The sequence below is a fragment of the Neovison vison genome, chromosome 6 (genome assembly GCF_020171115.1).
Source record: "Neovison vison isolate M4711 chromosome 6, ASM_NN_V1, whole genome shotgun sequence".
Taxonomy (NCBI): domain Eukaryota; kingdom Metazoa; phylum Chordata; class Mammalia; order Carnivora; family Mustelidae; genus Neogale; species Neogale vison.
In genome coordinates, this window is record NC_058096.1 from 220587106 (window position 1) to 220602174 (window position 15069).

Consider the following 15069-nt stretch of genomic DNA (forward strand, 5'->3'; position numbering starts at 1 on the left):
GCATGTGCAACGGCTGCCCACCTCTCACCCCCTTGCTAGCACGGGACACCGCGAGCAGTGTAAGTTTTCACGAGTGTGAGAGACAAAATGATAATTCTGCTTTTGTGTGCCTTCCTTCAATCCCTCCCGAGAGAACGTCTGTATCCACAGTCCATGTTTGTTTTTTCTCTAATCTGTGAACTGCTTATTCACAGTCTCTACTTCGCCGACCGGACTGCATGTTTGCCTTACTGATGTGTAAGAATACTCAACGTTTCCTGAATATTTGTATTCCACAACGCTGCTTCTAAGTCTGTTGCACTGGGATTATTTATGATGTCTTTTGCTGAGAGAATTACACCTTTCATGCAGCTGAGTTTATTTGCTTTTTTGTTTTACTTTTAGTGTCCTTTCAGGTCTCCCTCACCAAGGCGACTATAAAAGTACTATCCTAGCCAGAATGTCTTTTTTCCACAAAAGGAGGAAGAACATGTCCTTCCCCACCATCAGATAGAGCCAACTGCTCCAGCATCATCTACTGAAAAACACTTAGAGCCACCTTTTATTTATTAATTTGAGAGACAGAGATCATAAGTAGGCAGAGAGGCAGACTGAGAGAGAGAGGGAAACAGGCTCCCCACTGAGCAGAGAGCCTGATGTGGGGCTCGATCCCAAGACCCGGATAGCATGACCTGAGCCAAAGGCAGAAGCTTAACCCACTGACCCACCCAGGCGTCCCTAGAGCCACCTTTAAAATATATATATATTGGGCGCCTGGGTGGCTCAGTGGGTTAAGCCCCTGCCTTCGGCTCAGGTCATGATCTCAGGGTCCTGGGATCGAGTCCCGCATCGGGCTTTCTGCTCAGCAGGGGGCCTGCTTCCCTCTCTCTCTCTGCCTGCTTCTCTGCCTACTTGTGATCTCTGTCAAATAAATAAATAAAATCTTTAAAAAAATAAATTAAAAAAAAAATATATATATATATATTTTAGGGGCGCCTCGGTGGCTCAGTCGTTAAGCGTCTGCCTTCAGCTCAGGTCACAATCCCAGGGTTCTGAGATCGAGTCCCGCATAGGGCTCCCTGCTCAGCAGGAAGCCTGCTTCTCCCTCTCTCATTCCCGCTTACTTCTGTTCCCTCTCTTGCTATCTGGCAAATAAATAAAAAATCTTAAAAACCATATATAGGGGCGCCTGGGTGGCTCAGTGGGTTAAAGCCTCTACCTTCGGCTCAGGTCATGATCCCAGCGTCCTGGGATTGAGCCCCACATCCGGCTCTCTGCTCAGCAGGGAGCCTGCTTCCTCCTCTCTCTCTGCCTGCCTCTCTGCTTACTTGTGATCTCTGTCTGTCAAAGAAATAAATAAATTTAAAAAAAAAAAAAAAACAAACCATATATATAAAGTAGGCTCTATTCCCAACATAGGGCTTGAACCTGCGACCCTGAGATGAAGAGCTGCTCGCGTTAACAACTGAGTCAGCCAGGCAACCCCAATGCCACCTTTAAGACGAACAAATCTTCAAACTTCCCACTCTTTTGATAACCTACTAGTAAAATGAGAGGAACTCTATGTCACTGATTATTCAGAATTTCAGTTGTTATGCACTTTCTTTTAAGATCAGCTTCGGGCTGATCAACAACTTTCTAGCAAGATCATCACACCTAGGAAAACCTCAAAATTAGTCATGTCACAGGTCTTAAATATTTCCTTTTACTTTTATTTTGCCATTTAAGAACACTAAACGTGTTTTTTAAATATCCACCCTGCTTAAGTCCCAAATATGACTGCCACCTCCAAAATCCAAGAGAACCAGTTAGTAAACAATTTTAACTAGCTAGCAAGCTCAGTTGGTACACAGCTCATATTAGCCAGAGCTTTATTTTTTCATGTTTCTGAAGCTGTCACTGGCTAATCTGATTGCTTTACCAGGACTTAATTTCATGAGGCTTATTCAGTCCAACAGACCGTACACACCCAGCACTGGCCTACAAGGTACCACTCTCCACAAAGGACAGGGGAGCCTAGAAGAAATGGCTGATTCCCAAGGTGCAGCAGGAAGTACAAGAGATTGGAATGCCCTGTTCTGCCAGAACGAAGAAGGTGCTCGAAGACGGACAGGGATACATCAGAAAGACACAAAAGTCAGCCTATAGGGCTCTCACTGGAACAGTATGAACATTAAAATAATCATCACAAAGGTTTATAACTTACTAAACGAAGTAAGACTAAGTACACACTTATAAATAGGGAAGAAGGGCGAGTCACCCCTTACAGCAGAAACCAACTAAGAAATGTAGATAGGATAATAAATTTAGAAAATCAGCAACAGATAACAATCAGTGGGTGATAAAACTAGTGGAGGATGAACAAGATATTTAGAGAAGTCTTACAGTTTCTCCCCAGAGATAACATTACAAAGGGTAAGAGAGTAACTTTCCAGTGGAGAAACCTGACCAGCGGCCCTTTCAGGCGGTTCCTCAACTGGACAGCATGTGCCTTGCGAGGATGTGCGGAGGAACAGAGCACAGAGGGAGAGCAAGGTTTGTGGTACCGCTGACAAAAGTGTTTCATTTGGACCTAACGAGAGAACAAAATGAATGAATGAACAAATAAACCCCAATTCAGAAACCAGCCTTCCAAACAAATGGTCTGTACGCTTCAAAACCGGCAAGACAGGAACACCACGGAAGTCTCAGAAACTGCCCCGGGACACGTGACAACTGCACGCAATGCATGACCCTGGATGATTCTTCCTTTTGAGAAATAAAGAACCTAACATCTAAAGAAGATCTCAGCTTAGGCAACTGTATCTATGTTAATGCATTCAATTTTGATTAACGAGGCCTCCGTAATACGCTTGCTGCCAGGCGATAGGGAAGCTTGTGGGCCAAAGGGCTCCATGCCGGCCATTTATTCTCACGTGGTTCAGAAATGAAACAAAACACACATAAGGAGGCGGTGGGAGGATAAAGAAACTTAGTAAAATGCTAACATCTGGGGAGGCTGGATGAAGGCCACGGGAGAAATTTTTGATTCCTGCATCTTTTCCTTATGATTAACCTGTGTCACAACAGACAAACAGCACAGGATCGGTAAGAGCTAAAAAGCAAACAGATCAACTTTACTTTGTCAGTGAGGTTTGCTTTTCTGATAATTACTTTAAAAAAGATTATGCTTAACAGATTCCTGGCATGGAACGACTCTGGGGAAGTGCCAAGACCGTCTGACACACACTCGGACTGTGATTACGATAATCAGTATGCGGGCTTCAAAGCGTTTTCAGTTTGTTCACCAAGCGGGTCAGAAGAACGAACTTACTTTCATTAAACTCTTCCTAAAATGTAGCAAGGCTGCTGAAAACAATACAGCAGAACGCACATGCTCGCCCCAGCAAACCCAACATGGACTGCAATGCTCAGGAATCGAACAAATGACACTGAGCAAAGAACCAGACACAAGAGAGTTCATACTGAATGGTTCCGTTTGACATGAAGTTCTAGAACAGGCAAAACTAATTCATCATGAAAGTCATCACAACAAACTGTTTCTGGAGTGGGGTGAGGTGTTAGGGGGCTTCAGGGAGTGTGACTGGGAAAGGGCACAAAGAAACAGAAATGTTCTGTACTTTGATCCCTACCTACCTCACAGCACGTGTACATTCCAAACGAATTAAACATCCGAATTAAAAAAAAAACCAAAAATATTACTCTGCAACATAGAATACGTTTTATAATTTTAAAGCAAAAAAGGACTTTTCTTTCTCTTTTTTTTTTTGCTTTTTAAAAATAACATTAAAAAAAAAGATTTTTATCTATTTAGAGAAAGAGTGTGCAAATGTGCAGGAGCAGAGGGGGAGGGAGAGAATCTCCGCAAACTCTGCACTCAGCCCGCCGCGGAGCTCCAGCCCCCGTCCACCTACTTGCAGATGACGACCCGAGATGAAGTCAACAGTTGGATGTTTCACTGACTGAGCCACGCAGGCGCCCCAAGGAGGGCCTTTTAAAACACAACAAAATCTAGAAACCAGGGGTGCCTGGGTGGCTTGGTCCTTAAGCGGCTGCCTTCTGCTCTGGTCATGATCCCAAGGTCCTGGCACGGAGCCCCGCATCAGGCTCCCTGCTCCGCGGGAAGCCTGCCTCTCCCCCTGCTTGTGCTCCCTCACTCTCTGTGTCTCTTTCTGTTAAATAAACAAATAAAATCTTTGAAAAAAAAAAAAATCTAGAAACCATATAGAATAGTGTGTTCACAGTGCAGACTGTATTAAAGATTAAAACTCAAAGGACCAAAACATCATGCACAAGTCAGGTCAAATGACACACTAGGAAAAACAAGTGCGACATTTTAGAGAGCAAGCACTCAAAAATCAGTAAGACAAACTCAGCAGAAAAGTATGCAAAGGGCCTTAAAGGCAGTTCAGAAAGTTCAGATGGCCAATTACCAGAAGCAGTTTAACCTGTAACGAGATGTAAATTAACACTTTACCTGTGAACAAATGCAGATAAACATAGTAGTTTTCTCCTTAAACATAGATTTAACAAGATAATCTTCAATGTTCAGTAAGATTTTCAATAGGCGGCCCTCTCCCGGGTGCTGGTGGAGATACCAGCCAGCACAGGCTGTTAGAGGAGCTACTTGTCAGTAGCTATTTCAAAATGCACATATCCTTGACCCCATAATTCTACTTCTAATTAAGTTATCAAAAAATAGGACACCTGGGTGGCTCAGTCAGTTGAGCATCTGCCTTGGATTCAGGTTCTGATCCAAGGGTCCTGGGGATCAAGTCCTGCATCCGGCAGGCTCACTGCTCAGCTAGGAGTCTGCTTCTCCCTTTGCCTCTGCCCCTCGACCCTGCTTGTGCTTTCTCAACTCATCCCCTCTCAAAATATTTTTTTTAAGAAATCAAAAAATATGTTTCTTTACATATAGACATTTCTGGTTCATGGCAGCACTGAAAACTGGAAATGCCAAGTCAAAAATGGAAAAAAAAATCTCAACAGTTTAATAACAAAGGAGACTGATGAGCTAAACTGTGGTACACTGATCGGAAAAGTTACAATTACACTGTTTAAAAAAGAATAAAATCTTTTTATACTTTAAGGTACTATGGAAATATGTCCTTAATGTGGAAAGTAAAAGAAGCAATCTAAAAAATACTTTGTAAACTAAGACCTATTTCCTTAAGAAAAATACATGTGCATGGTTGTATAAACATCTTTACATATTTACTTTTCCAAAGATTTTATTTACTTATTTTAGAGAGCGAAGGAAACACAAACACACACACACACACACACAATGCGGGCACAGGCACAAGCAGGGAGAGCGCCAGAAGGAGAGGGAGAAGCAGGCTCCCTGCTGAACAAGGAGCCCAAAGATGTGGGACTGGATGCCAGGACCCCGGGATCATGACCTGAGCCAAAGTGAGATGCTTCACCAACTGACCACCCAGGCACCCCTCTATATATTTACTTTTAAAAGACTGCATACACACAGGAAAGTCTAAGAAAGAATGGCCCACCTTCTAATAATGGGTTACCACCGCCTTACTGGGAAAAAAGAGCTGCTTCTACATTTTACTTAATGCTTACCTATACTTAAAAAAATAAAATAAAATAATGAAGCACTTAAAGAAAGTACTTTTTTTTTTTTAAGGATTTTATTTATTTATTTGACAGAGAGAAATCACAAGTAGATGGAGAGGCAGGCAGAGAGAGAGAGGGAAGCAGGCTCCCTGCCGAGCAGAGAGCCCGATGCGGGACTCGATCCCAGCGGGGTCATGACCTGAGCCGAAGGCAGCGGCTTAACCCACTGAGCCACCCAGGCGCCCTGAAGCAAGTACTTTTTTTTTTTAAGATTTTATTTATTTATTTGACAGAGATCACAAGTAGGCAGAGAGGCAGGCAGAGAGAGAGAGGAGGAAGCAGACTCCCTGCAGAGCAGGGAGGCCGATGCGGGGCTCAATCCCAGGACCTTGGGACCATGATCTGAGCTGAAGGCAGAGGCTTGAACCCACTGAGCCACCCAGGTGCCCCACAATTATTTCTTTTATTAAAAAGAAAGTAAAACACAAAAGGAGGCCAAGAAGCTCTATTTTCTACCAGTATGACTATCTTTCTGGGATTTTCCAGTACTCTTACCCTGGCAAAGACATTTACTTGGGCAAAGCCAAAAAATGCACAATGTACTAGGGACCACAGAAGTGACTTCATTCCAAAGTGAGGTTGCCTGACCGCTGATGTCCAAGGGCTTACAGTGTGGCTGACCTTAGTCCCTGCCCCTTAGACATTTCAAACCCAATTCTTCACCACTTGCCAGGTAATATGAGTATTTCATTTTGTTGAGGGGTTCACGCAACAAAGCCACCAATTACCAAAAGAACTTTTAGAACAGTTCAAATGTCCAGTTTTAACGGATTCTTTCTTAAAAACAGTAGTTGAATGTTACTGAATGAAATTACAAGTAAATACTAAAGAAAACTGACAATAAAGATAGAGCCCCTGCCCCCAACAATCTCATTAACATGGGGCAGAGTGACATTAGCATTAAAGCAAGATCTAAGCGGGGGCGCCTGGGTGGCTCAGGCGGTCAAGGATCTGCCTTTGGCTCTGGTCATGATCCAGGTCCTAGGACTGAGTCCCACACTCGGCTCCTTGCTTGGCAGGGAACCTGCTTCTCCCTCTGCCTGCCACCCCTCCTGCCTGTGCGCTTCCTGGCAAATGCTGACAAATAAATAAAACCTTAAAAAAAAAAAAAAAAAAAAGCAAGGCCTAAGGAACCTGGTCATGACTGTGCAGAGGGTAAAGGGGGGAGGAGTTGCTACTGGTGGGATCACAGGTGTTTGGTGGTAAACAAGGACTTGACTGCAGACACATGGGGAGAGGGGTAGGCAGAGAACGTAAGCCTAGGCAAAAGAGGACCAAGACAGGGAAGCACATCTTCAGCACCTGACTAAAGCCCAGGATGCAGCAGAGGAAAGCTGAAGGGGAGAAGGAAATGGGAGATTTCGGTCTGATGGTAAAGGTCACTACTGCCATGTGGACTGGAGCACTTACGCACTAGGCAATTTTAAAAGCAAAGTCTGTGAAACTGACAACTCTCTTTCGGCCAGGTGGTATTTGAAAGAGAAATTACATTCCTCAGTCAGAGAAATAGGAGACCCAAGCAACCCTAAGTACTCTCTCTGTAAAGAAGGTTAAAAGTCTGGGTAAACAAGGGCTGCTGAGCGCCTGATGAATCAATATGCAACATCCCTTCCATCCTGTCAGAATTCCCAAGTACCAGAAAAAGAAAATACACTGGAGAGATCTTGAAGGAAACGCAAAGCTTCATCCCACGCCCTTTGGATTCACAGGGTAGTTCACAGACCCCAAACACGGCCAAGTAAACAGGCTCATTAGCAAAGGAAATAATTGTGAAGGAAGTTCTCAACATTAGCCGTGCTTATAAAATCCTCCATACCTTTGCTGGATCTCTTTGACGTCTTCTTGTTTCCTTCGGAGGTAATTTCAATTTCGTCAGGATTACCCCCCTCATCTTCAATTGCCTAGAGAGGAGGTTAAAAAAAGGTTTACCAAAAAAGGCAGCACACAGACTTGACTTTCACAGAAACTTCAGGTTGCTGATCTGGAAAGGGCCAGCCTCTACCCATTCGCGATCTTGCTCTCCCTTGGACAATGGCTCTGGAGTCAACTTATTTCTTGGTATTCACATCGCCACCATCTAGATCATCCTATTCCTGGACCCAAGGGACCTCAGGAAGGAAAAAGCACACTCTTTTCCCGAGACTTTACCCAGCAATGTGTTGTCTGACCCTCTGTGACTCCCTTTCCATGCCATGGCTACACTTGGCACTGTCTGGACAGATACTTACACTCACTCGGCTGAGATCGTACTGTGTGTGCCGTGAGGCTGGACATGACCCGCACTACCTCATCAGATCAGGCACATCTAAGACTGACTCCAAAGGTCTTGCTCTTAACCAGTAGGGGACTTGCCTGAAAGGGTAAGGAATTAAAACCATCTCTTGGTAAGCCCCACCTCCCACCCAAGAGCTCATCATTCCCTTGAACAGCCCACACCCACACTTGGCACAGTGCGGAGCACCAAGGAGGTGCACAGCAAACGATTACTGAGCATGTCCTCAGTGATATTCTTGGATACTGGACTTCGATTTTAGGTTTTACCGATAACCCTTTCTCTTCTTATCGCATTATCCTTCAAGTAAGAATTCTGTTTAAACCCACTTCAAATAGAATCTTTTATATGCAGACGGTTTCAGAAATTTCAGATCTTCAGGAGTTTCTCAGCCTGGAAGTCTGAATTTGCAAGAGCTGTGAATTTGTGGGCTTACATGCTCCATATCTGATCTGCACCAGGAACAAAAAAAATCTCTCTTCTCTCTGTAAACCAGGGTGAGGAGGAGGAATTGGGAGTTCTACTCTGGAATCAAGGAAAGCACAACCAGAATATCTGTCCCATTCTTCCCGGCAAAAGAGAATTCTGGAATACCACTAGGAGAACAGAGAACTGCTCCAGACAGGAGGTGTACCGTTTTGCCCCTCAGTAAGTCTCCTCTGGGTGCAGTGTTTACAGGATCATCCCTAGGGACGCTGCGGGCTATGAGTCATCCTTACAGAGCTCGGGAAACTACTCTTTGTGCTCCTTCCACCTTTTCCTCATTTGTCCTTTCTGGGAAAACGACCAAAAAGGGGGGACACTAACTAGATGGTAGAAGTAAAAGAAAAAGTCAATCAGTGATTCAGACTCAACTGCGTAAAGTAGCAGGTAAACATACAGGCTGCTGCTATTTACATGCTATGACCACACCCCTAAGAAAATGAAAACAGAAGAAATGAAAAATGGCTAGAAGAGGACAGTGATGGAGGCTCCTTGAAGTCACACACCAGTCTCAGCCACCAACTCTGACTGGAAGACGCAGTGCCATCCTATCCTCTTTGCCGGCTTGCAGTCTGGGAGTAAAAAGGATAAAAGTCCCAATTTCGCTTTGCTGACGGGAGACCCTGGTGGCAACCCTCAACCTTCCAGCAATTTTTCTAGATCATCTTTGAACTACCTGCGCTGAGGTGAACCAAGGGAATTAGTACCCATAGTGAAACAAACAAACTCAAGTTGTAAGAGCCCCACTGACTCTGGGCTCATCAAACCGCCATTTCCGAGCCCTAGCTTCCTCATTCGAAAAATGAGAAACAATCCCTAGTCCTGCTTAATGGTAATCAGTAATAAGTAACGCCCTGGTCCTCCGTCGCCGGGGAGCCAGGATGGCGGAAAGAGTCACAAGTCACACCGTCTGCAGGGGCTGGGTGGGGAGGTGGCCGAGGCTGAGATTACACCCAAGTCCCAAGATGAGAGAGGCGAACGGGAGAGGAGCACAGAAGCCAACGAGAGTCCGGGAAAGGGGAAGCAGAAGGCCCCGAACGTTTAATGAACTGCTCAGGCTTTGGCACCGGCCCCTCAGAACCCTCACGGCGGGGACCACAGTCCTGCTGCGGCACAGAACAAACGGAGGCACGCAGAGGCAAAGTGCATTGTGACAACGATCGCGTCTCCCGCGCCAGGCAGCGAGCCAAGCCCGGTTCATCCTAACACGAAAGCTCGCGCTTTGCGGCTCCTTCCGGCATATACAGGCCGAGCGCGCGTCCGACGTCGTCCGCGCCACGGAGACCCGGCAGAGGCCCCAGGCCAGACCCCAGAACGGGCGCCCTGCCTGCCTGCCTGCCTCCTGGCGAAGCCCCGCGGCCGTCCTCACGGCCCCCGCCGGGTCTCCCACGTTGCCGCTCGCTACCGCAAACAGCGCTTCCCTTTCCGCGTTACTCCCCCGGCCTGGGACTAGCGAGTCCACAAGCCGTCTTGTTTTGTTTTAACCCCCGAACTTGTTCCCGGCGCAGTCGCTCGGTAAACTAGCCCCTCTTCTCGAAAGACGTCCACCCGAACCGGTCGGCGAGCGTCGGAACCTCCGGGGAAAGCCCGGCGGCCAGCGCGGGCTCAGGAAATCGGCCGGCCTGTCGCCACGGCCGTGTGACCTTGGCCGAGTCCCCCCACCTGGCCCAGGAAATGAGGGCTTCCGGGTTTCCCGTCGTTTCTGGAGGCTGGGGTGGGCCGCTGAGAGGAAGGCCGCGCGGCGCGGTGGCGGGCGCGGAGAACAGGAGCCCTCGGCCTGGGTGCCCCGCCGCCCTCCACCGCAAGGCCGCGGCGCCGTCGCCGGGTCGCGCCCAGATGTCGCGCTCTCCCCACGGCGCCGCTGAGGTTCGCACCCCGGCCGCGCTGGGGTGGGAGCTCCCTCGTGGGCCCGGGAGAAGCCTGGAGCGCCAGGCCAGATGCAGGCCCCACACCGGGCCGGAGGCGGACCCCGAGGCCAAGGGGACCCCGGTCGCGGCCGCCAGGACCCCCCTTCCCACATCCTTCCCGCCCCCGCAGGGCCCCAGCTCTACCTTTTTGAGCCGCTCCATCAAAACGCTCTTGTTGCCGCTTGAGTCCAGATTCCGTTTCCTCAGCTCCGCCCGCAGATCGATCACCCGCAGGTCGCTGAGCCGCCGCGTCCCGGTCTCCGACGAGGCAGAGCTCAGAGCCGCTGCGCCCACCGCACCCGAATCGCCTAGGCCTGAGAGAGTCTCCGCCATTCCAGGGACCCTGGCTCCGCCGCCCACTTCACACAGAACCGGGCCGGTTTTATCTGGGCACCTAGCACAAAATGGCGCCGCCTGCGAGGGAACCGCTCCAGCCGCCCTGGCGCGCCTCGCTTCTGCGCAGGCGCACCCGGCGCGGAGCCGAAGCTGCCGGTCGCATTTGCACATGCGTGGTGAGCACTAAAAGGGAAGTGCGCAGGCGCATTGCATCTCGCCAGCCTCCCGCCGCGAACGGCCGTGACACATGCGTGCTGCAGTTACGGCGCCTGCGCGTTGTGGTGGGGAACGTGCGGTTGGTGGACGCGCGAGCGCGCTTGCTGTTAAGAAAGCTGGCAAGTGCGGCACGCATGCGCGGCCGGAAAGCGGGGCGGGAGGAAGCGAGTGCGTTTTCCTCTTAGGCGGCGCCATTTTGTGCTCAGAGCCGCTACAGCCGCGGGCGGTGTGGGAAGAGGGTGGCGGGGCCGTCAGACCTGGGATGGCGGAGACTCTGGCAGGGTCCGGCGAGTCGGGTTCTGGCACAGCCGCTGTCGGATCGGGTGCCTCGGAGGCCGGGACGCGGCGGCTGAGTGACTTGCGGGTGATAGACCTGCGGGCGGAGCTGAAGAAGCGGAATCTGGACACGGGCGGCAACAAGAGCGTCTTGATGGAGCGGCTCAAGAAGGTGAGGCGGCTCGACGTCCCGGGTTGGAGCAGGAGGCCGGGGCACGCCCCCGTGCCGGCCTGTCAGCGCGATTGCCGGACGCGGGCCCCCCTCCACCATTTCGCCTTGTGACCGACCCCGGCCCGAGCCTGCGGGGACCGGGGGGCCCGGCTCTGTGACCTTGGCCCGTCACCACCCTTCTCTGTACCTTGTTTTTGCTCCTCCTTGCAGCTGGTCGCCTCGAGAGTGCTGAAAGCGCGTCCTTTTAGCCGCCGAGCGGCCGCCTGGACTTCTTCCGGGCTCCGGTCGGAGACTCGGTTCTGTGACCTTGGATAGGTGCCTTTTTCTCCCCGCGCCTCAGTTTCCTCCCCTGGGGAACGGAGGAACGAAGAGCCTTTGAGCTCTTAAAGGGGTGGGGGTTGTGCTTGTTCCCACTCCAGGACTTTCGCTCCTGTCATGCCCTCCCCCCCCTCCCCTTCCAGGGCTTCTCCTGGTTGGTGCCTTCCAGGGCTCCTCTCTCTACCTGAGATGTCTCCCCGCGGGCTGGCTCAGGTGTTGCTCCCATCCGCCGCTCCCGGTGTTCATGCCCCACCTGGCCGCGCTCAACCCCGCGTTGAGTATGGAGGGATTGCTGACTCTCCCGCCGGCGCAAGCTCTTAGCTCGAGTTTACCATGGAGCGCCCAGTCCTATGCCCTTCTGGAGGAGGGCACCGAGCAGCACCCGCCCCCCCCCCAAACCCAGTCTGTCGGGTGGGGTTTTTCCCCAGAAGTCAAACATGGCTTGTGGAACCCCCCGCTCAGCCTTACAGATGGTGGTGTTAGCGCGGTGTCTCTTTGACCGTTATCAGTTATTAAAGTGGAGGTTTGGGCAAGATCTAGTTTAAGGGCCATTTTGGAACTAGACATTGACCCGCACCCCGGAGCCCCAGCTCTCCCATCCCTTTGTCTTTTGTGCTTAGGGCTCGGAGAGAACAGAGTTGTGCTGGGTTCATCCCGTGCCTTCTGGGCTGGCAGCCCAGATAGTAGGACGGGAGCTACTCCTCTTTGCAGGGAAGTGTTTGACTTTGTTTGCTAGGGAGTCGTTACTTAACAAAGAACAGTGTGTGCCCTGCAGCTCTCCACGGTGTTGTAGTCAAGTTTCATCTCTTCTTAATAGGCGGTTAAGGAAGAAGGGCAGGATCCTGATGAAATTGGTGTCGCCTTGGAAGCCACAAGCAAGAGGACAGCAAAGAGATACATTAAAGGTACCCGCACGTACTTATTGCCGCTGGAGGCCTGAGCGTGTAGAGAACTTACTTACAGATCGAATTTTTGAACACCGTTTCTGACCTTTGGGGCAGGAAAATGTCCTTGGCCTTCATTGTTCCCCTCTAACAAATAGGCTTGGTTTTTTTTCACTGCCTTACACGTAGCTGTGTCAGCAGTGCTGGAAGGAGTAGAGAGTTGTGCAAGTGCTATGTAAATTAAAATTGAAACATGTGTTAGAGACCTCTTGGCTCTTGTTGTTGGGATTCAGAGAGAACCAGCGTAAGGCACTGCCCCGAGCGAGCAACCAAATACACTACGTGGCTTCCTTGCTAGAAGTTCAAAACACGATTTCAAACCAAAGAAAACGACACCAGTCTGAGACAGAGTAGACCTCGGTATCTTTAAGGATCCAAAATAGATTGTTGGAGAATTTGCACCCAGCCTTTTTTTTTTTTTTTTTTTAAACCAGTGAGTTGTTTTTTGTTTTGTTTTGTTTTTAGAATCTTATTTTTAAGGGGCGCCTGGGTGGCTCAGTGGGTTAAGCCTCTGCCTTTGGCTCAGGTCATGATCTCAGGGTCCTGGGATCAAGCCCCACATCCAGCTCTCTGCTCAGCAGGGAGCCTGCTTTCCCCCAACCTCTTTCTGCCTGCCTCTCTGCCTACTTGTGATCTCTCTGTCAAATAAATAAATAAATAAATCTTTTTAAAAAAAAGATCTTATTTTTAAGTAATCTCTATATTAGATGTGGGGCTCATATTTACAACCCCAAGATCAAGATTCACATGTTCTACCTGCTGAGCCAGCCAGGCGCCCCACAGTGAGATTTTTTTTCCCCCCCCAAATTGAGGTATAGTTTATATACTATAGAATTCACTCATTTACAGCGTACACTTCATTGCCTTTTTTTTTTAGATTTTATTTATTTATTTGACAGACAGAGATCACAAGCAGGCAGAGAGAGAGGAGGAAGCAGGCTCCCCGCCAAGCAGAGAGCCCGACTCAGGGCTCAATCCCAGGTCCCTGGGATCATGACCTGAGCTGAAGGCAGAGGCTTTAACCCACTAAGCCCCCTAGGCGCCCCCTACTTCATTGCTTTTTTAATACATTCACAAAGCTGTGTTGCTGTCAGCACATTTGCAGTACCCTAAAAAGAAGCCCCTGTGCCTTTTAGCACTTCTTCCCCATTTCCCCCTCCTGTGTGGCCTCTGGCAGTGTGTCACTGTTTCATATAAATAGGGTCACGCAGTATGTGGTCTTCTGTGTCTCCTTATCCTGTTGAGCGTGTTTTCAAGGTTTATTCACTTTGTGACATAGACTCAAGCCTCATTTTTTTGTATGGATATTACTAGCTATTTTTGGAATCATTTAATCCCATAAAACTTTGAAACCTTGTTACCCTCCTTGGCTTTCATCCTCATTCATTTTTGCATGGGTAAGGACGATACAATGGGGAACTTTCGTGGGATGGGGATTATTTTCTTGAAAGGGACCAACACAAGAAATTGTCACGGCTGGACATACCCTGTTCATTTGAAGAAGAGTTAAATTTAGGCAGTGGAGGACGGATGCTTAGAAAGGGAAAGTAACTTGCAGCCTTTCCAGTAATTTTAATCAGCTTTTTTTTTTATTTGACAGAGATCACAAGTAGGCAGAGAGAGAGGAGGAAGCAGGCTCCCTGCTGAGGAGAGAGCCCGGTGTGGGGCTCGATCCCAGGACCCTGGGATCATGACCTGAGGCGAAAGCAGAGGCTTTAACCCACTGAGCCACCCAGGCGCCCCAAGGAGTTACATTTTAAGCTGAATTTGAACCCATCGATGTGTTTTTATTGATCTTGTAACGGTCGAGTGTAAGTGCTGACTAGTCAGGCGAGCGGAGGCTGAGCGATGTGTATCTGTCAGTCTAAAAGTTCTTAGTGGAAGTCTCTAACGTAGGCGCTCCCTTAAAACTTGAGAGGGTCAAGGCTTACTAATCAAAGTGTTCTTGGTCTTAACAGGGATCCTTGCACCATTAGACAAACCAAACCTCAGCCAGGGCTCGCAGCGCATGTCTGAATGTCTGCGTTACAGTTTAGGTGACGGTAAAACCACTTGGACTTACCATTTTGTCAAAAAAGCTTTGGTAGTACTTATTTTTGTTGGTACAAAGAGATGCCCATCCCAGGGTAGCTGTAGTGGGATAAGAAGGGCACTGGTCCCTTCCCTTTCCTTTTTTTCTGAGAAGTCGCCAAAAGCACAGAGAGAAAACAGGTGGCCCCGGCCCTGTTTGGTGGAGGTGGTGGGGCTGGGCTGTACTCTGTAGCAGTCTGGACACACGGTTAGTCACACGAAGCGCTGACCCTCGCGGTGTCCTGGTCGGAACCAGGTCTTCAAGATTATGTAAAAGTAAAAAGTAAGTTAAACTTTCTGAGAAAAACACTTCAGGTTGAGACAAGGGAACTTCTCTTTAGCTCGTTGAAACAGACACGTTTTGAACCTCGTGGGTGTGTTTGGAAAGATTACAATTTTGGATTAGGTTTTCTAGCCTCTCGGTCCCCCACCCCTGCAGCTTTTGTTACTGAAAACAGG

General features: G+C 48.9%; 2 protein-coding genes across 8 annotated transcripts in view; one reads left to right on the forward strand and one right to left on the reverse strand.

Moving 5' to 3' along the window:
• SAFB (scaffold attachment factor B) overlaps positions 1-10746 on the reverse strand; it is a 36809-nt gene extending 26063 nt beyond the window's left edge. For all 4 annotated transcript variants that reach the window (XM_044254471.1, XM_044254470.1, XM_044254469.1 and 1 more), the window contains exons 1-2: positions 10423-10746; positions 7433-7517 (exon numbers count right to left, since the gene is read on the reverse strand). In XM_044254471.1, the coding sequence (XP_044110406.1) occupies positions 7433-7517; positions 10423-10611 (274 nt within the window). In that variant the 5' untranslated portion in view covers positions 10612-10746. The remainder of the gene's footprint in view (positions 1-7432; positions 7518-10422) is intronic.
• Positions 10747-10980: 234 nt separating this feature from the next.
• The window catches only part of SAFB2 (scaffold attachment factor B2), a 32677-nt gene continuing 28588 nt past the window's right edge, over positions 10981-15069 (forward strand). For 3 of the 4 annotated variants that reach the window (XM_044254473.1, XM_044254472.1, XM_044254474.1), the window contains exons 1-2: positions 10999-11278; positions 12414-12501. In XM_044254473.1, the coding sequence (XP_044110408.1) occupies positions 11093-11278; positions 12414-12501 (274 nt within the window). In that variant the 5' untranslated portion in view covers positions 10999-11092. Of the gene's footprint in view, positions 11279-12413; positions 12502-15069 lie in introns of all 4 variants that reach the window. The other variant, XM_044254475.1, reaches the window with a different exon arrangement.